This window comes from Centruroides sculpturatus, unplaced genomic scaffold (genome assembly GCF_000671375.1).
Source record: "Centruroides sculpturatus isolate CEXI.00-Female unplaced genomic scaffold, Cexi_2.0 scaffold920, whole genome shotgun sequence".
Taxonomy (NCBI): domain Eukaryota; kingdom Metazoa; phylum Arthropoda; class Arachnida; order Scorpiones; family Buthidae; genus Centruroides; species Centruroides sculpturatus.
In genome coordinates, this window is record NW_019385240.1 from 248,149 (window position 1) to 271,874 (window position 23,726).

The window sequence follows — 23,726 nt, forward strand, 5'->3', positions numbered from 1 at the left end:
CTTAAAAATTTTTTTTATTTTCAGTGATCTAGGCATGAGAGTAGGTAAGTACTGTATTTTGATTTACTGTATACAGGAAAAGTAATTAGTGATAGAAGCCTGATTAACTCATTTTATATGGCTTTTATAGAGAGAGATGCCTTTGATACATTGTTTGATCATGCGCCAGACAAACTTCAGGTTGTGAAAAAGGTAAGTTATTTCAAAAAAGATCATGCAATTTACATTCTCAATTTCATTTTCATGGAAAGAAATATCTATTCATTTTATATTAAAAGCAGTTTTGCAATAATAATAATAATAAAATGCAGATTATGTAAAGATAATCTTTGTACAGAAGTAATGTACAGGTACAAGATTAACAGTTTTTAGGAGTAAAACATAAGTTTATTTTAATTAAAAATCTTTTAAGATATAACACCTGACATCAATCAAACATCTAAACATTGTCATATTTGAACCAGGATGTCATAAACAGATTCAAACCAGAACAAGTTATTTTTATATGTTTGAGCTGTGTGTGTAATATCTTTAAAAACATTTAACTATCTTTTGATTTTATTAACTGTACAGTTTTTTTTCTCTCCCAATATTTCTAATGAGGAGTGGAGTATCCCAAGATAAATGTATATCATCATCTTTTCATAAGTGCAATATTTTTGTGAAAATTAATACAATACCACTTTAACGTTTCTCTTTCTGATATGTATTAGCAATTATATGTCGTCTACAGTATATTCAATATTGTTATTTTTCATAAAGATGAATTAATTTTACAGTCTTTGGTGTCTTTTGTCAATAAGCATCTTAATAGGATCAATCTAGAAGTGACAGATTTAGATACCCAAGTAAGTAGGTTACTCTCTCTCTCTCTCTCTCTCTAAATCTTTTCAAATAGTTCGTATTAATAACTACATTTTTAGTTTCACGACGGAGTGTATCTGACCCTACTTATGGGATTGCTAGAGGGATATTTTGTACCTCTGTTTTCCTTTAATCTGACACCGACCAGCTTCGACCAGAAAGTCCACAACGTCACTTTTGCCTTCGAACTGATGATGGATGCGGGACTGGAAAAACCTAAAGCCAGACCGGAAGGTAATTAATTGTCGTGGCTTTTGTAGTAGTAGTCTTTATAATTCGTAATTTGTATCTGATATTTTATCCGATTAGATCTGGTCAATTTGGATCTGAAATCGACACTGAGAGTTTTATATAATTTGTTCACCAAATATAAGCACCTCAGCTGAATCTTCCAAGAATGTGAGACCACAGCGTGCCTTTACTGCCAAATTTTATTTTTATTGTATATTTATTTTACGGACTTATAACAAAATGATTAACCATATTCTATAAACTGGTAATAAACTTTGCAATTTTAACTACTATCTTCCGTCGTCTGTCCGTTGGTAGAATTTCTTGCAAGTTTTTTGCTTAAGTTAGTACTCGTCGTCGATAGAAAGACATCGAGCTTCTTTTCTATGGAATCCATTTTATTCTCGATGCCTATCATCTGCAAACATGGGGGAAAAAGGAAGATAAAATCACGATCCAATTCAATATTGCAGGCCGGATTAAAATTAATTTATTACTCCGTTACTGGTGATAAAATTCGACTAATAAATAGAAATAGAAATAAATTGTTAAGGTAAGAAGGAAAGTTAAACTATTTGTTTATTAAACGTACGATGGAATACCGAAACGAATAGCAGTCGTCGTCCGAAATAATGTAAGAGTTGTTAGAACTTGCGAAATTTACCTGTTCTTTTAACGTCCTCAGCTGCTTTCCGAGAGTGACGGGTTTTCTCAGCTTGGAATTTGGGTAGTAAGGTCTTCCTAAGGTGTTATCTAACCTCCTCTGGATCTCTTTGATTCTGGTGGTCATATTTATGTATCCCTGACTGTACTGTTCGATGACGTCGGACACGTCGAAAGGACGTCTGGCCTCCTGCAATATTCAGTTACGTAAAATTGAACGTAACGGAATTCGAAAGCCCAGCTTTTCCACGCGAACGACAAAGCTGCGTGGACGGCACATTTTCTCACGTTGCAATATCGGCCGCGATAAATTGGAATATTTATTATAAAGACGGTAGTCTACAGGTGATGAACTATTTAAAATTTCTTGTATGACCTTAGCATTTAATAAACTAGTTAGTAATCAATAAGAAATAACTTACAACCTTTTGGTTTGGTTTGGATGATGAACTTGTTATCGATAGTGACATGATCAGAATTTAATACAGTAGCTTGTCTTGTGTCGGATAGTTGGGCATGAACATCTAGGCTGTATTGCCACGTGTTAAAGTATGACGTAATTTTCTTGTAATAGTAGTAGTATGCGTTTATGATGGTTACCCTTAAAAAGACCTCCCGGAATAATGTCTTCCGGGAGATCTTTTTAAGGGTAACTTGCCCCCTATTCAGCCGTTACGGACGTGGAGAAAACCTGGAAAACTTCACGTGGCCAGCCCTTCCGGGCCAGGCGCCAACCCACGACCGAACTCCGTGTTCAAGAACGGAATCGCTTGGCCTCTGGTGGCTTAATACAGTTTAACATATACTGACATTGGCGTCTCGGGATTTAATTTTGGGGGAGCCGAGTTGAACGGATGATAAAATTTTTAAGATAAAATTTTATTCAATTTGCATTATGTGACCGCTGTTACGCCCGGGTTTATAAAGTACTGTATTTTTCTCAGTAATTGTTATACCCGGCGTTATTAATCGTAAATTTAAAAAAAAGTACAGTATGTGATAAAACCCATGTTAAGATAATTATCAGAATGTCCGTAAACTACGTGGAAGTGTGTTCCCGTAAATAGCAGGTTTATAGATAATTTATTACAATTAGTTTGGTGTATTTTGTTACGACAACGTGACATGTGGGCGTTCTGCCGAGGGGCAAGCCTGCCGAGAGTAGTTTTATGGAAAACTGGCCGTACTTTGGTGTTACTAAGAAGAAAACCCGGAAAACTACATGGCCAGCCAGTTGGCGATGTTCGAACCCACGAATAACAACAGTGGAAAAATTTCGACTCCACGCTGGTGAGTGATATGTGCTACTCATCAAAGTAATAATATGGGGCGTATAATAAACAAATATTCTCATTTATAGGTATAGATTATAGTTTATAGTATTATTAAAAAAATTCTAACAATACTCTGAATCGTTGCAATCAATTGTTTTAGATGAAGCTATAGTATTGTTTAAATATGTTACGATCAATATTTTGGGTGGGGTGTACGACATTAAGTCAGTATGTTAGCGTAACTACCGCGTTTCGTAACATTTGGTCGAATGGCCTAGGAGTGTATAGCAAACAAACATTCTGATTTATATAGATAGAAGACGACATAATTAAAAATTCAGTTTTTATTTATATTAAGAAAAACTTTTGTAAAATTTACTAGTGTTTTCCTTTTACTGTGGAGGGTGCCAGAGCCCTTCGGCTCCCCTCTGGATGCGCCACTGTATACTGACACGATATTCTAGTCGTGCGATTGTGTATGAATTAATTAAGCAAAGATTATAATGAATGTGCTCATTTAATGGTTTACTCGTTAGTCAAAGCAATGGTACGGTACGTGGATAAAATGATAAGTCATTTTAATTATAGTTTAATAACGTTTAAGACAGATTACTAGAATTGTTTCCCTCGTCTCGTATTAATAAAAACATATCTTGTGTTTGCCGGTCGATGTTTTTCGGGTGCCTTCTTCCTTTACTCGCATAATTTCCACTTGTCGAACGTAGAAAGCGGCGCTTTTTTGCTACGAATTTTGGTGCCACTAACGGCGAATTGGATCCGATAACCGTCTGAGACGGTTCCCGGTGCCTTTGCCAACGTAAGACTAAATGACTCACCTGGAACTTCTTGAGGGCGACGTAATACTTCATCCTGGCGATGGCGCGGATGGCGTTTCTCTGCGCTTCTGTCAATCTGCAAAGAAGTGGGTTGGTGAGTGAGAGTCGAGGAGGGCGGCCACGCACCCGACCCACTTACGATCCGCGCAGCGACAGCCAGTGTCCGAAGGCCGCCAGTTCTTCCCGGCAGGCGGAAGAGTAGAAGAAGTTGGAATCGACAGTGAACTCGTAGTCGGAGAAGACGGCTCCTCGACCTGCCAAAGGAACCGTCAGTGGCGGGGGGAGAGCGGAGAGTGGGAAACGTTTCCCTCCGCTCACCTCCCGCCTCCGGTGGGGGGTGGTTATCTCCGTCTGCCGTCCTCAATTCGGGGGCACTGTCGCTGTGGGGGAATCCGTCGATAGAGATCCACGGGTCGGAGGAAAAAGATCTTCCGGACGCCTCCCACAACTCGTCTTCGGTGGAGGGAGAACGAGCAGCGTCTGAAAGAAGAATTACCTTTGAGCACTGTCCCATTGGGCTGCTTTCACAAAATTAAAACCAAGGAATTCGTTAGAGCAGCGCTGTCCAACTGGCGGCCCGCGGGCCGTATACGGCCCGCCAAATAATTTTTACGGCCCTCGAGTACATTTTACTATGAATAGATTTGTTACTAAATTATTATTATTAATATTAAAATTATTTTACTACCGTGTTTTTCCGAAAATAAGAGTGTATTATATTAATTTTGCTCTGAAAAATGCGCTAGGTCTTATTTTCAGGGAATGTCTTATTTTTTCCAGGAAGAAGAATTCACATTTATTATTGAACAAAAAAATTCCCAAGTCGAACTTAGACGAGAGTGACGTATATCCGGTGTGTCGAATTGTCGCCTTTTTATAGCGTCAACATCGGACTCGCTGACCAATTAGTGCTTACTGAACCGTAGCACTATGCAAATGTCGTGTGGTTTATCAACCTTCTTGGCCCCCCGAAATGTTTGATAAAGAAAATATGGCCCGCGGACTATGATAAGTTGGACAGCGCTGCGTTAGAGTAATAAAACTAGAAATACTTAAGCAGCGGGAAAAAGGATTGCAGATTCCGATTCTATTTAAGTGGCGCGCCCGGTAAAACGAATTAAAGTTGGTGGTAAAACCGGTTACCGGACACGTTCTCGCCTCTTATGAAATATTGAAATAATCTTGGCCGACGATTTTTAACGCGTCGATTAAAAAACAAAGTGTCGAAAGAATTTTTCGGTTTGCAAAACGTTAGTATAATTGCTCTTGGATTCGGAAATTTCCGTTCGTTATTTAAAACGGTACGGATTATCGAGAGTTTTAAGCCCAGAATTTGAACGGGATTAGGTCAGATTTAATTGAATTGGCAAATATCTGTTTTATTCCTTGCTATTGAAATACGAAGTCTTCGTTTTTAAAATATTAAACTTTGTTCCTATTTAAATATTCCGCCTCGTTACGTAAAGGAGCTTCTGTCTGTCGTAAATTAATGCAATCGATTAATAAAAACTACGAAAAAAAATTTTTCTGGCGTAAATAAATTTTGATGAGAAGGAAGACATTTTTTTTAAACCTTTCAAATAATTTCCATAATTTTGACGCTCCAAAATAAATGACTCCGTTTCCGTGGATAATAATCTACGTTTAATTATAATGGAAATGCGCGTTGTACTGTACATAATGACCCTCATAGTTATAATATACTAATTTCATACGTACATATATTTTAGATTATAATAAATATGCGTAAGCCAGTTTTTATTTTTCCGGTTATTTTATAGCCAATAACAGAGGGAAAGTATGGTCATCGATCAGAAAATGACCCCCTCAAGATTTTTACATTTTTGGACTCGGGGCACCTTTTCGAGGTGCCCCAAGTCCAAAACGTCGAGAAATGAAAAAAATTCGGGGGTAAATTCTATATGTATAGAAGTTTGCGTGGAGGCACGATTTTGTTCACCCTTTTTGAAGCTTATAACCCCCGTGCTTTTAGTCGAAAATTTCTCAAATTTTGCAGGGAGGTTTGTTTATTACGGAGTAATACTGGTAAATTTTGGAGGTTATAAGTCGAGGGGATGGGGAGATAATGGGAGTGGTGTGTATCTCCAGTAGCGTGGGACTTAATTACGATTTTACTGATTATTAGCATTTACAATTTTTTTTATAAAACCCATCTTCGCTGTCAAAATTAAGCTATTATAAAATGGCTAAAACCATTTTATAATAGTTAATCTATAAAAACTTTTAAAAGTGAAATATCGTAAAAGATGGCGCTACCAAATGTCGCCGGGAAAATTAAGCAACACGTTAGTAATTTCTGTGAGATTCACAGTATGTACAGTACGAGTAGCGCAATTACGCGATTCTACAGTACAGAGCGAGACAGGTAATAATGTGAAAGTCATCTGCAGCCAATTACCTACTCGTAAGCGCGCGTATCCCAATGGGTGGAGTAGGAAGAACGTGCAGAATTTTTCTCCAAAAAGATATTTTAACAGACAAATTTTCGCCAAACGAAGAATGGTTATTCTGTCGGTACGCGGCGCAAAATGCGTGGCCCCCAGTAATACGTCATCCCCAGTTGGTTGGGGATGACGTATTTTTTATTGTTAAAACTGTCGGCGAAAAACAGCCAGAATTTTTTCCGAATCGGCACCGAATCACTTTTTAAAAAATGATGGAAATTGCGTCTTAGGCTACGTCTTACGTAGCAGCGTCCCGAGACCACCAGCGGAAAGAATTTTCGCAGACGTTTCCAGCTGGCTAGCCACCTCCATTAGGAGTGGATGCGCGACGTTTACGAAATGGCGGCCAGGCAACTCGTTTCAATGCTTGCCACAGAAAATGATTTTTTACATGGCATTAGCGAACATTCTAGTACTATAAATGTAGTGAGTTGGGCGAATTTACCATTTGTATGGTGAAATAAAAGACGATCCAGCTTTTCTCTTTTTAACGCCAGCAGTGGAAGCGGCCATCAAAATTAATCGGTATTCGCGTTTAACGTGAGGCCACCGCCTCACGTTAAACGCGAATACCTCTGACGTTGGCTGGTATTTGACCGCCCCACTCGGTGGCCGGACACTGCCGCGTAGAACGTACCCCTACAAATTCGGGATTTTTCTCACCACGGTTTAATAACGAATACGACGCGTTGCTTAGTCCATCCTATCAAAATCGATTTGTTATAGAGAGAAAAGAGGTAAAAGAGATGGCAGTTACTAGGTCCTAGTTTGGACCAGACCGAAGGGAAGACGGTCTCCAGAGGAGCCGCTAGCGTTCTAATTATTAGCGATACAAACCAAGTGAGGATGGGGTTAGGAACGCGGATTATTAAGGAAAGTTTATTAAAACTAATTTTGTGTTTTAGCTCTGAGAGAAAAAAACAGACGCCATCGGAGTCAGTGAGCCGCCGCCAACCCCAGACTTACCGAATTTCTTTTTCTCGGAGTAGCGAGAGAAGTCGACCAACGAGAAGGTGTCTTCTGTCCGAGCGTCCGAACCCAGGCTCTTCCCCGAGATCGATCCTTCCTTCGCCTGTAAAGATGCAGCCGGTGAAGAAATCCGTTTCCTTTCTTCCCTTCCCCCTTCTTACCATTTTTCTGGGCAGCCTCCAGCAGGCCACGGAGCGGAAGTGACGTCCGGTGGCGTAGCATCTCCACGTCCACTACGTACAAAAGTTCTCCTTTGGTTAAAGGCTAATGCGGTTGGGGAAAAAGAAAAGCCGCCGCGCAAGAGCGGTCGTACGCGCGGCGAGTGACATTTTTTTTTTACTGCGCGCGTGACGTAAATATTGCAGTAAAAACTCCGGCCCTGCCATGTCCGAGTCGTCCGGTGTCCTACGTTTTACGCGGACAAAGCGGCCAATCGTACCACCTACGAAGATGGTCATTCGACGATACTGCCAGCTGGCGCATACGCGAACCACGTGCTCAAAACAGGAGAATGTAGGCCTGGGGCCGTCCATAAATTACGTAAGGTATTTTGGGGTGGGTGGGAGTCAAGGATTTCTTACGATTTCTTACTCAGGAGTAAGGGGTAATAGATCTTGTCTTACGTAATACAGTATTCTTATTTTTTGATCTCGTTGAATGGCGGAGTTTTAAATTTGGTTTAAATTTGGCCGTTTCTATTAAGAACGCTCGTTGTACTGAAGCCATCTCGTGTGATGATAAAATAATAACGCTAGCACACTCCTGCTCTATACGTTTTTTTCATGGGAGAAAGCCATGTGGTGGTTTCTCTCTCTCTCTTTATTAGAATGAGTGCACCACTCCTATGGGCGTATAACACTAAGAATACATAAACCAAAACACACGATACAAAGTAAACATAAAATTAGTATGTGTTTGGTTAGCACAATGTTGCTGTTGAGAACGTATCATACAGGAACACTTTAAGAGGAAAAAGGTTGCTTTATTAACTTGGACAAATATGCATTTCAGGCTTAATGCCCCTCTTCAGTCCTATTATTATTACATAATTATCAAATTGGTTACAGGTATCAAAATTTACAGAATTCATTTAAAAAATTAGTATACGCGTACAGTGATTTATATGATAAAATACAATTACCTGAGATAGTGACCATTAAGCTGGTATTACACATAAGACTTACACATAAGTACCACTTTTTATTTTAACACACATTATACTATCCTCAGGTGCATGTATATTGATCTGGTAGCACTATTTGCTCATTCCTCCTCCCGTGTTTAAATATGTGTATATATTTCTTATGTGTAATACCAGCTTAATGGTCACTATCTCAGGTAATTGTATTTTATCATATAAATCACTGTACGCGTATACTAATTTTTTCAAAATGAATTCTGTAAATTTTGATACCTGTAACCAATTTGATAATTATGTAATAATAATAGGACTGAAGAGGAGCATTAAGCACGAAATGCATATCCGTCCAAGTCAATAAAGCAACCTTTTTCCTCTTAAAGTGTTCCTGTATGATACGTTCTCAACAGCAACATTGTGCTAACCAAACACATATAATAGAGAACAACAAGCAACCTTGATTCAATAAAATTAGTATTCAGCTTTTAGTGAAAACTAAAATGTAAAACTAGATATTAGAAATTATAAATAGTCTTTTCTTTCATGTTTTTTGAACATAATTGTAAAAAGCATCAAACAGTGGCTTCTGAACAAGCTTATCGAGTGGGCATGGCAACCTGAAACCAAACGTAAATATTTCTAATTTCAGAATAAGTGTATGTTGATCGTAAATAGGACAATGATAGATCATACGGTCGACGGTGTCTTGGTTTTCTGTAGAGTAAAAGCAAGAAGCAGTTTTTGCCCGGTTATACATCGCCAGGTAGCTTCTAAAATTATCATGCTCAATAAGTAGTTGAGCAGTAGCAAATGTTAAATCACTAAGTGGTGATGAGATCCTGCATTCAAGACTAGGAAAATAAAGTCTTGTTATTCTACCAGTTTTACTGTTCAACCATTGTTGATTCCACTTTTGCATAGCGTTGTCATGAATGTAATTTTAAAGGCTGCTACAGTGTGAGAGAGTGAAATTCTGATGGCAAACTGGCTTTGAAGAGAGATTTACTTGCTACTGAATTTTTACTAGTTACATAACCCCAGCTAGAGGCCGCGTAAAGTAGCATTGGTTGTATTGCCCCATTATATAGTTTTACAAGCTTTATGATTTAGTCCTCAGGTGTACCTAGCACATTTTAGCAGCATGTAGTTTATTTTATTGATCTTATCCAAAATATAATTAATATGGCAATGGAATATGGTTTCTATTCTCTCTTGTTTTATTTTGTATGACGTTTCTGTTTACACATTCACTAGCTAGTCGATCTGTCAGTTTTTTGCGTCCTTTTGTGAAAATTAAAATTAATATAAAAATGAATATTATGACGTAGATTAATGATGATAATAATAAAAAAAATTGTTAATAATTAAAAAATAAAGTTCTTAAAATAAATTGTTTATCCGAATTCATCAAATTATATTTTCAAATTTGTTCATATAAAGCAGTGATTCTCATCGGGGGTGAAATCGCCTCTATGTGGGCGTTTTTCCATGTTGAGGGGGCGATTAGTAACAATTTATATTTTGGGGGGCGAAAAACAATTTTCTGGGCGATATAGTAAAACATTATATTAAGAATAATTAGATATTTTATTCGTTATATCGTACAATAATTAAACAAATAACATTATACTAGTCACTAGTCTATTCAATGCAATACGAATTTGGCGTTAGTCTTGGTCCTCGGCATCGGAATTTTGAAGTGAAGGGGGCGATACTACGTTGAAAGGGGCGATGATTCGTTAGAGGTTGAGAAACACTGATATAAAGTCTTTTATAAATATTACTACATATTAATTAATTAATTAATAATTATATATTTTGGACCTAACGTTTTTAGGTTTCATAAAAAAATATTTTTTGTTAAAACCTTTCTAAAAAAATCATGCCTAAATATTACGTAAGATAGGGAAGGGGAGAGGAAATCAAAGAAAATATTACGGAAAATACACGGGTGGGTGGGGTCTAGAATGGCCGAAATCGCCCTTACGTAATTTATAGACGGCCCCTTAATTCCATTGGATAACCAACTGACGTTTTTGATAAACAAAGATGTACGAAGTGTATAAAGATAGTATACGAAAGGAGGATAGACGGGTAGCAATACCGGCCTTTACTAATGACGGTTGCAAGTATCGATAGCGAGAGGACGATGGATACGGCCAATGTAGCGTTTTTTCTCACGTGTGCGCATCCCCTTCGCGTGGGAAGGGGATGCGCACACGCGGACATGGGTGCAGACATGGACATGGCGCAGACATGGGGGCGAGGAGCACGGGCCAGCCTCCGCTTTCGCCCGAATAGAAGACGGTGTCTTACCTGAATGAGAGTGGCGGCGGCAGGAATCTGACGACTGAAACGCTTTCGTTTCTGCTGCTGCTGCACTTTCAGGGCAAATCCGGATCCCAAGATACCCTGCAAAGACACCGGAAGCGATTGGAGAGGGTTTGAATCGGCGGGAAGAGTCTGAGAGGAAAGTGTGAAGAAGAGACGAGACTATATTTAAGATTGTAAGCCGGAAGTGAAAGGAAAAAGCCGTTTCCCGAACCAGACAAGATCTGTAGAAAAAGAAAGGTACGAGTCTTACCCACGCTCCTGCGGAACTTTCGCACGACGGAAGAAATACTTACCGCCGGAAGGGCGAAGAAAGAAACAGTAAAGAGGGCGCAGATGGCGGCCAAGATCTTGCCGGCGGTGGTAGAGGGCACTTTGTCTCCGTACCCGATGGTGGTCATGGTGATCTGCGAGAACGAGACGATGAGCGAGAGAGATTGAGTCCCTCCCCCCGCAAATCTTACCAGGCTCCACCACAGAGAATCGGCGTAGGTCTGAAAAGATCGGTCGGGGTGGGAATCCTTCTCTACCAGATACAGCAAATAAGAAGAAACGGTCAGGCCCAGCATGCCTACGTAAACCGTGGTCATCAATTCCTACACGAAAATGAGAAAACAAAAAACATAAAAAGTTGTTCGATGGCGGGAACTAGTGGCAGGAGTGTTCTCGGATCGTATTTACCTGTCTATGAGAGTAGATGACGGATTTAAGCAGATGCCAGGTCCCTCCCTGTCTGTCCACGTGCAACATTCGTAGGATCTGGACGAAACGAAAACCTCTGAAAAGAAAAAGTACAGAAATTACGGGAGAGTTGTGTAAATTCGTACTTGGCATTTATACGTGGAGACGGATATTTTAATTAGAATATTCCGTTCCGGAATATCAAATAGAATAGTTGAGGCGAAATGGATCAAGGAATGAAATGATTGACGTTAGGGTGCGACTATGAAGACGCGAGCGAGGGAGAATATGTGGCGAGAAGAGGCGAGACGCGACAAACCCTGTCAGATATGTGTGAGAACCGAAAATTCGCTCACGCCAGCGAGATTTCTCACTTCTCTCTTGTTCATGTTTTTCTTTGAGAGAACTATATCGCTCGCAACCTCTCGCTCGCTACTGCATGGTCTCACCCTTAGTTTCGAGCTCTGCAGCCTAGAAATTAGTTACAAATTTTGACGGCAAGTGGCACTCTTCCGAAAATTTCTGGAATGGATAGTACCGCGGTCCGTGCGTTTTTCTTTCCGTAACAAAATTCGACAGTGGTTCTCTTCGACAATTCCGCCATTCCGTCCAACTTAAAGATGCCTTTTTTACGTAAGAGTCAGACCTTTGCTCTCCCTAACTCGGCGGTGTAGCAGCATGGCTCCGATAAACACGTGCTATTTTCCTACTCGTCCTCTGTGGGGCAGTGGTTCATATTTTACATGAAATCAGTGGCAACGTTTAGAAGTTCTCTATATTTCTAGGCAACGTAATAAATTGCTTTAGAAAATCTAGGAAAGAGGCGAACAGTTGATGTACAAATGAAATATTATTTTCTGGTTGTAACATATTCTGTGTTGTTATTAATCGAGAATTATAATTAATTCACAAATAATATCATAAGAAATGTCGGCCTATTTTGTACTTATCGCGTTTATGGCTCCGTATTTTGTCGGGATTAAAAAGCCATCCGAGAAGACTTTGACTCGGTTCAGATTTAATTCTCGTACAACTTATTTAATCGGGAGACAAGGAAGGACGGGAACATTCCAGTAAAAAATAAAAGCCGGCGTCGTGGAATTACGAAACTTTTCCGGATATTTCTATTCTGGCGGTTAGGCTTTTAACTAATTTTATCTGAGTAAAAATAGTTTTGCAAATTACGCTAAGAGTAAGATTAACGTCTTTCCCGTCCGCCATTACCGAGTATCGTTTTCCCACGATGGAGGTCTTTTTATGAGAATCGATGCGTCGACACGTTTTTCGGGAAAGTGGTAACCGCTTAAAGTGCCCGATCATTCTCTCTTTAACTAAATATTAAATACATCATCCCATTAAATTTGCTATTTATAAATAAGTTATAAATGTATTCGGTCGTTTTCCTGTGGCAGTTCCGCTTAAAGTTGGGGAAAAGTTTCTCTAACATCCACCTGAATCACCTTCCATTCGATATTCTCCAACCTTCGCTCTCTCCGACTTTCCCGATTAAACGTTGGCCAACTCCCGGAACCTTTTACAATTTTTGGTAATTTTCTCGGTGACGTCGAACGATTATCCACGTCCTAAAAATATGAATTTCATTTCTCGCCGTGGTTTTAAGGGAAAACGCCTGGAAATTGCTAAGGCGCTTTGGTTATTTGTCTAAAATATTCGTAACGTGTTTCGAACGTGCAGTAGATCTATCCAATAGAAATATTGTCGAATCATCTCCTCTCACTTCCTATTTTTTAAATTTCGAATAAGTGCTAACCGGTAAGTTTCAGATGTATCTGGAATAGGAAAATATTTAAATTTTCACATATTTACCTAATTTAAACTTGGAATTCTCTCTCTCATCAAATTCAAAGCGGTAACGGAATGTTTTTTAAAATAATATTTACCAGCGAAATTCTGTTCCGTTACCAAATCGTCCTCTTATATCCCTTTAATAGTTTCCTTTTTTTTTCGCTGCGTAAATTCACTGACAAATTTGAAGTTTATCTGTTGACCAATTTTACTCTTACGCTTTCTCCTAGGCATTTTTTTTATTTTTGAAAAAATACTTAGTTTTTTAAATTTCACGTTAATAAAACAAAGATGAATTGTATATACTGTAGAATACAGTATGTTATAACTAACGTACCGTATTCTACAGTACGTTATTAGATGAGCGACAACACTTTCTAAATAACGGGCTGGTTAAATCGTTACTTCCGATTGGATAATTTCATCTGGATTGGGCAAAGTTTGCAGGAGTTATAAGAAATTCGCACAAACATATACACACACGACGGCTTTTATATTATTAATACAGAAGCTTCATAACATAAAAACTGTATACTGTTGATTTTGACACGTTTATTTATTATACAGAAGAGATGTAATTTGTCTCTGACGCATTGTAAAATTGCTACGCTTCCTTCAAAGTAGTATTTTTACGAAAATTCAGTACAGAGAGTATTCCAGATGACTTTTTGTTCTATAATCTCCACTAGAATCGATGTAATCTGCCATGACACGACGAGCACGATTTTCCTCGTCCCATAATAAAACCTTTAATTTATCATATATTCCAGAACTGTATTTTGTAAAAATTCACTCCTAATATACTACTGTCCTATGTTATATACTATTCTGTTGTAATTTTTGCTTATTACCATAATTACAAATTTAACTGCCGGAATAGACACGCCTCTATCATTTTGGTACAAGTATATCTTATTCAACATTGTTAAAATTCATTTATATTTTTATTTTATTACTATTTTTTGATGAAATGATTATTATTATACCGTATCAAAATAAATCAATAATTAATTTCCATTTATTGTTTTGTAATGCTTTTTTCAAAGAAATAACCGTTGACGTGGAAAAATGACAGGAAATTGGGAGCCAGTTAGACCGATTGTGCCAAAGGGCGATCGATTACATGTTAATTACGAAGAAATATATTCATCCAGAATTGATATTAAAATGCTTTGTGTCCGCGTGGGAATCAGTTCCGCAATGTGCTTCTTATTCGTTTATTAATGTCATTATTGCACAGTGGCTCGCTCTGTTGTTTCGGAATAGATTGTATTTGTAAAAACTCGCCTTTAGTGGTCTGCTATTGCTTTAAACTGGCAACGGAGAATCGGCCCGTAGAGTTTACGTGGCGAATTCTTCTTAAATCACTAAGCTGGTAGATGAAATTTTGAAATTCCGGCTTCATCACAACATTGGCCTTGCCGAGTTGTACAGTACATATTTGCAAAAAATCATGTTTAATGATCGTGAGGTTGCTTTAAACTTATAACTGGCAATCGGTCGGTAGACTTTATACGGCGAACTACCAACTAGAAAATCTCAGTCCGTACTAAATTATATCGCCTGCAGGCACACGGGGCATACTGTCCATGCTTGACGATTAAGATCGATCATCGGTCGATCTTAATCGTCTTACGTTAAAATTAAATAAATGAAATTTAATTTCTGAATGGCAATTTCGACGATACAAAAAGCTGTTTTACTCGTCGGAGAAACAGATTTTACACTTTGATCAACAGTTAGACTAAAGTCTATCGGTACAATAGATTTGAATATGTATTTATTCGAATTTATTGTAGAAACGTTTGTTCGTATTTCGACACTCGGACCGACGCTAAGAATGGAGAAAAGGAAGAAGAGCTTACCTGACGGCGGAAGTGGCGACTATCTGACCTCCGAAAGGAACGGTAAAGAAGATGACCGACAGCAGGATAATTAGCAAATCTGTCGAGAACGGAAACGGACGAGTTTAGGAGATCCCCAGCAGAAATTTGCCGGGTACCGATCTATTACCTATAATGGACAGAGCTCGAGCGCAGTATCGTAACCTTCCCCTGATTCCTCGGTATTTTCCGCGGCATCCGGCCGCCCACAACCTCAGTAAGAATTCGGCTCCGAAGATGGATACCACCGTCCTCTCCTGCAGAGAACCAGAATGGAATTAGGCCGAAGGGAACCCACCCGCCGAACACACTCACCAGGTAATAGAGGACGCTCTCCGCCGACTCCGAGTATTCGGGAACGGTAGACAACACCCCGAACAGATAGCAGATCAACACCAGAAAGAACCTGAGGGAAAAGAGCGGGGTCAGCCGGAAGAAGAAAGGAAGGTCGACGTTCGAACTTACTCACACCAGGAAGTGATAAGCGAAGGCTCGGCATCCCTTGGGCCGATCGACGAAGTCATACACTTTCTCCTGGAAGCTCCTGGAATCTCGGTTGGTTTCTCGAATACTGTAGATGGCCTCCCACTCTTTCCTGCCAAAGGCTTTTGGTCAGCCGCGAGAAGAGGAAACTCCTCCTTTTTTGCTTACCTGTCAAAGGTTCCGACGGAAGATCCCGCGCGGAAAGTGGGTTCCCTCTTCCCATCTCGGGAGGGCGCGATGGGGGCGATCTCCACCGGATTGGCCATCCTGACGCACTTCCTGTCCACGAGAAACATCTTAAAACCCCCACCGAATTTATCCCGGGCTCGGAAATATCGGTTTGGCTATCGTTTCTCTCTTTAATTAATTATACGGAAAACGTTGCGAAACCACGACCGAACGGAAGACGGAGTCGATGCACTCTAGCCGCCGTTTTTCCGTTCGTCGAAAGAAGAAACTAGGAGTGAACGAACTGGTCGGGTGTAAAGTACGCGGCGTCGCTTTCCAGGAGCGCCCGAGAATGCTTTTCCGAATAAATATCGTAAACGAAAATCCGGAGAAATGACGCATCGGGATTCGACGCCATCTTGGTAGAGGTGGGAATTGCCGACGGCACCAAGAAAGTCCCGGGCGAAAATCATAAAGATCTTTCGTCTGCAACAGAATATTGCCCAAATAATTTTTAATACTTCCGATCTCTCACACGGAGATTAAATTCTTGACAAATGCATCCGAAGACACGAAAAAGTTTAACGAAAAGCAAAAGTTCTTTAATTAATAATTCCGATTATTACAAAAATGAAAAATTTTTGGCATTCGGCCGACGGTTTTGTCAAAAATCCCGGTCCAAGACGCGTTTGTGGATTGCGTCGCTCGCCCTATTTCTTTTTGGTATGTAGAAACGAAACGAGAGTCGTTTGGGTTTCTGTTTCCGTTTGCCGGGTGAAAGCGGTGGACGGACCGGGCGCACGAGGAGCCAAGGTCGATCTACGGAGGGGAAGGAAGGACTTACCTCGACGAGTTAGAAGAGAAGGACATGTCGGGCCGGGCGCTTTCCCCCGTCTGCGCCGGCATCGGACGGCCCGCCCTCCGCGGCAAACTCGTTCGTCCACCGGCAAAAAACTGGTCCTCCGCCCGAAACCGGAGCGGAAGCGGAAACTTGGCGCGAGCCGGTCCGGTTTTCTCTCTTTCTTTCTCGTCCCCCTAAAGGAGAAGGTTGGCGCCCGTACGTCAGGGTTACGAAAAAAAGATAGGCGCGGACTCCCGCGGCTCTTTTCGGACGAAAGCGAAGAACCATCCCGGTTTCGGTCCAGATTCGTCTCTCCTTCCCTTGTGCCACCAATTACGCCACGCGCCTTCCCTCCGGCTCTTTTGGCCTCCGGGGTAGGCCGGGTTCTCCCGTTTCGTAATCACGCTTTTTTTGGCCTCCAACTGCTTCCCATCCTCGGTTTCTTTTTCGCACAAACCGTCCCTACAGCGGGGATTTACTCGGTCCTCGACGTCCCCACCCCCTTTACGGCGGTTCTAAGATATAATCGATGGAAGGATGCGCCACCGGGCATTAAATGGCGATCGAGTCACAGGAGGGAGTAAGCTGAATTTCCGAAGGAAGTGGGGTTAGAACGAAAACGCGCGTGGTTAGAGAAAATAGTTACCCGGGAAAGTGGAAGAATTCTTCTTCCGGATCCGGTCGAGGTCTTCTTCACTACAGAACGATTGTATCCGGGGCGCGTTGAGTGCGGTACCTCCTGGAAGAAGAAGGACGAACGAATACGAGTTTTTGTGGTGGCGACTCGATTTACGCATTTTTCGAAAGCGGATTGCGAAATTGCTGACTGGTCGAATGGCTCGATTATTCCGAAAATTACTTTCCCGTCCACGAATTAATCGGCGCGTTCCTGACAGAAAATGACGGTGGAGTTTGATCTGCTGTGCGCCTTTTACACAAATAGGAGATGCATTTTCAATATTTTAAGTGTTTCGACGGTCGTGAATGCCCCGCACATCCATCACCACACATAACCGTGTTTTTATCGTCTTTGGGCAAACGCACGGCCGTCGTCCACAGTTGTATTTCGTATCCGAACCGCGGCTGAGCAGTTACCAAATACCAAAGGATCCGAATTGCCATTGGGATCGTGCCTCATTGGTCGTCACCCGGTATTTACGGAGTAAAGCGCCGTTCTAAGCTTCGGATTATGCAAATTGACTTTTTGCTTCCGTTTGGACGTGGATAGGTTTGCATTCGTCTCTCCTTCTTTTCGAGAGGATCTTAGTACCATACGATTATTACGAGAGGATCTTAGTACCATACGATTATTCTTTTCGAGAGGATCTTAGACACGTCGAACGGATGATCTCGTGAGTGCTGTCAACCGTACTAGTTTTAATTTCTTTCGTACGACGAAAGTTGACGGTAGTCTTTCGACCGGACGAAGAAGAGTCTTTGTGTTACCGAAGAATAAATCGCAGATCAGACCACGTTCGTTTCTCAATTTGTCTGTTAAACTACGGAAACGCGTATTGTTGGCGGAAATAAAGGAAATAAATGGTTACATCGAGCGGGATAATTACTTGGATGGAAATTCGCTTTAAAAGATTTCGTAAAAATGATATTTTGTAAATTTTAAATGATAAATAAATCTAACTTTTACTCAACATTTTGCAGTTCGGTTTTTTAATGATTTTTACTTTCCCGGCTGTTATAGCCTATATAACAGAGAAAAAGTATGGTCATCGGTCAAACAATGACCCCCTTCAAGATTTTTACATTTCTGAACTCTGGACACCTTGAAACGTCTAGAAATGCAAAAAATTTCGGGTTTCCCTCTATATGTATGGATGTTAGTATGTGTGTGGGGGGCACGATGTTTTCACTCTGTTTCAAGCTTAAAACTCTTGCGCGTCTTGTCGAAAATTTTTGGAATTTTGCAAGAAGGCTTGTTTATTAAGGAGATCGATGTGATTAAATTTTAGTGGTTAAAGGTCGACAGAGTGGAGAGATATACGGGATGGTGGGTATCTGTAGTAGGGTCGGACTTAATGATGATTTTACTGGTTATTAGCATTTAAAAACTTACAAAATTCATCCCTATTCTCAAAATTAAACCTTTCGCCATTTTATAATAATTAAAAATAGAAAAAATTTGAAAAAGAAAATAGAATAACACATGGCTCTAACTAACGCTGCCGGGAAACATAAGCAATTCGATTCTGGATTTTTTAAACAGAAATGTCTTAAAATCGTTCTTCCGAAAGTGTATCGCCAGTTGAATTTTATATTCTAAAGATTGCAAGTAATCTTGTCAGAAGCGAAAGATTTTGGCATCGCTGCTTTAAATTACGCTCGGAGCTTTAAAAAATGATAAGGGGTGGTTACCATGCACGAAATATACAACGATAATAGCCTATCGATAGGCCATACCTTGGTAACCTGGATCACGAAATTCAAAACGAGTTAACATAAATTTACTGCCAGTTTTCATTTAGGTCCTCGGTGTTTCTTTTATTATTCGCCCATTAATGGAACATATTGCCACTAAATATACTAATAAAGGATCTACGAGTTTGTTCCTCCAGGTAACTTACAATCGTTTGAAAGGTTTCGTTTAAGGAATAAATGCGTTTTCTAGAACAATTATTGTTTTCTGAAAACGCCATACAAAAATACACCCAAACTTAAATAAATAGTCAGAACTGACAGATATTTTAAGAAAATCACCTACAAAAAAACGTTATTTAATAAATAAAGTAGAAAATTAATATTTATGGTTAGTGTTAATACCGTAACCCAATGCGTGTAATTGAAAAAGGAAAAAAGTAAATGGTTTTTTATTACGACACGTAAAAAGAAAGTTTGCGTAATACAGTAAAAGTTTTAAGATAATTAGTTCTATTTTAGAAGTGCCTTTATCGAAGAATGTCAGAAAAAATGCAATACTTTATTTGTGGTTACATTTAAAAAAAGAAAAGGAAAAAAAAAACAAGTTTGCGACGAATGTTACAACGCATTACGTAGTACAGATAATATGTATACCGAATACTGTATTCTGGATTAAATGCACTAAAAATAAATAAAGAAATTCTATAATTAATTAAAGTTAATTCCATAGTTTATGAAATACTTTTAATGCGTGAAAATTTCGTATACTTCGGCAATTATATAAATTTAAAATATATTTCGAAAACGTACAACAGTATATAATTGTCGGAAGCTTAAACGAAATTGGAAACGAGTTTCGTCTTCCGAATCGTCACCGTGTCAAAAAAAAAAAAATTAATGAGTTATTTTGTCGTTTTACCAATGAAACTATGGACGTCAGAAAATAGAAATTTCAAAAGATACTTCGGTTGTCCTTCGTTATCTTCCAATATAAGAAACAAATTTTAAAATATATTTACCGGCTACAGTTTGAGAAAAACCACGTACGATTTGCATAGTATTGTAGTCTAATCCGTAGTTTGCAACGTGGGTTTAACGTTTTACAGAAAAAACACGACGATTGTGAGTAAAGTTTTAAACTTTTCGCGTATGGTACTGGCTCCCTTTGTTTACAAGTACTTCGGCCATCTCTTTCGATTACTGTTCTAAAAGCAATGTTTGGCGAAAGAAAGTATTAAAACGACTTTAGTCTATTTTTAAATGTTTGTTTTTTCCATTTAAATAGGTACGTTTTGGTAATGTAAATAAACTGTAGCCATTTATCCCTAACTTACCTTACCAAATTCTCTCTCGGGGTTACAATAGCGACCGTTACGTAATCGCTACTAATGTCATCAGATTGGAAGTGGATAACGTCGAAGCGATTCTGTCGAAAACCATTTCTGTTGAAAAAAGTAAAAGCCAGTGAAGGTACGAATCAAAGTTCGAGTCCGGCAAACTCGATTCGTAGATCAAATTCTAAAATTAATTACGAAAATGTATAAAAAGAAAACGAGTCCGATCTCCACAGGGTAAATGGCAACGATCGAACGTTACGATTTCTATCTTTGTAACTTTCTAACGTTCCCAATCGATCGTATCATTTTCAATTTTAAATATTTTATTTAAATATTCAAAAAGTAAAAGAGTAAAAGTAAAAAAGTAAAAGATCGATCGAATGTTTTCGTGTATTTATCGACAACGAAGTTCCAAAAGACAAAGTATTGAGAAATACGTAGATTTGCTATAAACTCCATCCGACAATTTCGCGGTATATTTCGTATCGGCATCTAAATAAACCACAAAGTCGCCGGTTTATAATTCTCGGAAAGGTTAAAACGTGCGAAACCGGAGGACGTTGAACCGGTCGGATCCAGAAAGAAAATAGGTTAATTAACAAATACCGTACGAGCGCGTGACGAAATTCGTTTCTTACCTTTCGAATTTTCACTCTTAATTATCATATTTTGAATGAAATAATACCAAAATCTAGACTGGTAACCCGTATTGTTTCTTCCGGTCGAATACTTTTTCCTTCTCTTGTAGTAAATCACCGCTACTAAAACCGGACGGAAATAATTTAAATGGCAAATTCGAATTTACTCCATTCTATTCTTATCCAGTTACTTAAGTTGTTAACTCGTACAAATTAAAATTACCAATGATACGATTGGAGAAAAGAAAGCGAACGTTGGTCGATTCGAGTGATTTCCGTCATAAGAATTTCGAATTATCTACAAAATTTAAGGTAGGCTATAACCCCCGTCCTCGCTAGTCCAAAAGTCGCCATCTTATCAAAATCGGATTTCTTTTAATCATTAAATTCATCGATTGAGTTTATTTTTTAAAAAAATTATTTTAACGAAACGAGACTTTTCGTTTGTCCTCTTTGTTCTAATTGTGTCAAATAATTGCAAGAGTGCTACCGATTGGCGTTAAAAATATTCCCTTTTACTGCCGTTTCGGTCATCATTGAGAAATACAGCCTTACACAGGCGTATCCTCAAATAAAAGATCGTCTCTGTAAGTGAAGATTGTGTTATTTTTGATTTCAAACGGCTTACTGTGAAGACAGAAAGTTTTTTGTATTATTCAGTATAATTTTATTATAAAAGGTCTTTATTAATTACTCAAATATTTAAAACTTTTCAGTTAGTCCACTTTAGATTATTCTGCATCCGCTACTAATGATATAAGAATGAAAATACAGTAGAATAAAATTATGTGATAAAGAATTTTAAAGTTTACAAATGTGTTATAAGTTACGTGGAACTTGTAAGATATGAAAAGTGAAAAGAATCGAACACCATTTGCAATCATCTGGGATGATCTCGTTATCCGGATAGGTGAGCGCGAAGCAACGATCCCGAGAATGCTATCTTAAAACTACCGTTTTAAAGAAGATAATGCCTTTTAAGACTAGAAGCAAGAGTCACATATTCTTTAAAAATTTCTGGCTCTGGCTTCAGATCCTTTTTTCTTTTATTTAGCCTTAGGCGTTAATTTCTCCATCTATAGGAACGTTTCGACCCCATCTGGATATCCATACAGATACTCACATCGATATCGAAAGAAGTATCGATACCGCATGCTATCATTTAAATATGTCATCTATCGACTGGAAATACTTTTAAAAAACCTTCTCCGTATAAAGATATGACAAACTGATTGAAAAAGTCGCTAGGTATTAATCAGTATCGAAATAAAGCCACGACATCTTTAAAAATGAAACTGGAAAAATTTTTTCAAGTGCCAAATGACAGTCCAAGGTTGTCCAACAAGCAATTTGTAGGGTGAAAAAATTATAACTTACTCCGTAATTTTAAGAGCAATATTTAGATACACATCGATTATTATTTTTGTTTAATTTTCCTCAACAGTGTCTTTCGTCGTCTTTTCACATTTTAAAATAATTTTCTAACAACTAATATGAGAATAAAAATAATTCGAAACTATACTATGGATTCTCTGACGCAGCCATTGTTTGTAACTGTATGAGAGAGAATGAGTGTGTGTGAGTGATTCTTAATCCCAATGCACCTGTACAATCGAATCAATATAATTATACATAGTGTGGTTACTAACTATCGTTAGATAATCTAGTTTGGGAGCAGAGCAGAATTTTCTGTCTAGAGACACTTTTGCTGAGAGCGCTACGGCTAGAATTCAGACGGAAAGCGGATCGAGTATACACAAAACATATATAAAACTGATACTTAACTCGAGTTGTAAATATAAATTAAGACCTCAAGTTACAGCTTACATAGCTTACTTGTAAATCTGTCTCTGCTAAGAGGTTTCTTTGTTGAACCAATATGTATTGTACAATATGTATTGTATATGTATTTCTACAGTAAATTTCGGGTTCATCAATACCATCAAACACACAATAAATAATTGTGGTTTGATAACTCTTAATAATTAAAATAGGACACGAAGCAACAACAGTAACAACAACAATTATATAACATTTTTTATTTTTATTCAAGAACTGGGATGTTACTGATTTGAATTCGTTGTAGAAATAAAGAATTTATTACATGTACTGTACAGTACATTGTACTGCGCTTGTATTAACACAAGCTGACGGCAAGCTTGTTATACATTATAGATTTATAATGGTGTTTGATAACATAAATATAGATTATTGGGTTTATTGCATCAAGGTAGCAAAATTTTCATTTTCAATGATAATACAGTAGAGCCTCATTTATCCGAATCAATTGGGGACTGGGGTGTTCGGATAACTTATTTTTCGGATAACCGATTACGTGCGAAAAAATATATTAACCTATCCCATGCTGAAATTTTTCTCCGTTGCGTGTCGCTTCGCGTTGAATTTTCGTCGAAGCCTTACGTAAACTTTTTAAAATAATAATCGTGGCTATTGTATCGTTAAAAATTATTTCTTTATTTTTTACAAACAAAATAAATATATTGAAAAATATAAAAACAAAAAAAATTATACTTTAGAAGTTAATCTAGTATCAAAAACGTTTGATTCAGCAAGCATGACACACAGTCTTCAGAAAAACACCACACAAAAGTGCCAGTGCTGCCAGCTAAAACACACACACCAAAAAAAAAATATTGGAGTAACCCAAGATATAGCCAAAGATTGCAGCGCCACAGCACTAGCGAAAATTTAAATTTGCCGACTGGAATTCTTTCGGATAACTGA

General features: G+C 38.6%; 2 protein-coding genes across 4 annotated transcripts in view; one reads left to right on the plus strand and one right to left on the minus strand.

The window, feature by feature from the left end:
* The window catches only part of LOC111636591 (beta-parvin-like), a 24,433-nt gene extending 23,045 nt beyond the window's left edge, over window positions 1-1,388 (plus strand). For both annotated transcript variants that reach the window (XM_023381870.1, XM_023381871.1), the window contains 5 exons: window positions 25-44; window positions 131-192; window positions 780-848; window positions 924-1,098; window positions 1,174-1,388. In XM_023381870.1, the coding sequence (XP_023237638.1) occupies window positions 25-44; window positions 131-192; window positions 780-848; window positions 924-1,098; window positions 1,174-1,250 (403 nt within the window). In that variant the 3' untranslated portion in view covers window positions 1,251-1,388. The remainder of the gene's footprint in view (window positions 1-24; window positions 45-130; window positions 193-779; window positions 849-923; window positions 1,099-1,173) is intronic.
* Window positions 1,351-18,096, minus strand: LOC111636590 (potassium voltage-gated channel subfamily KQT member 1-like). Of its 2 annotated transcripts, none has more exons than XM_023381868.1 (17): window positions 17,280-18,096; window positions 15,793-15,903; window positions 15,613-15,736; window positions 15,457-15,547; window positions 15,272-15,398; window positions 15,124-15,202; window positions 11,453-11,549; window positions 11,236-11,367; window positions 11,068-11,178; window positions 10,757-10,852; window positions 7,464-7,535; window positions 7,300-7,405; window positions 4,187-4,348; window positions 4,008-4,122; window positions 3,869-3,944; window positions 1,760-1,948; window positions 1,351-1,513 (listed from the first exon to the last, which is right to left on the minus strand). In XM_023381868.1, the coding sequence occupies exons 1-17, from the start codon at window positions 17,428-17,430 to the stop codon at window positions 1,379-1,381; spliced, it is 1,974 nt and encodes a 657-aa protein (XP_023237636.1). In that variant the 5' UTR covers window positions 17,431-18,096; the 3' UTR covers window positions 1,351-1,378. The 2 variants fall into 2 exon arrangements, with proteins under 2 accessions (XP_023237636.1, XP_023237637.1); XM_023381869.1 differs by having other exon boundaries at window positions 15,611-15,736; window positions 16,637-17,389.
* Window positions 18,097-23,726: the final 5,630 nt, after the last annotated feature.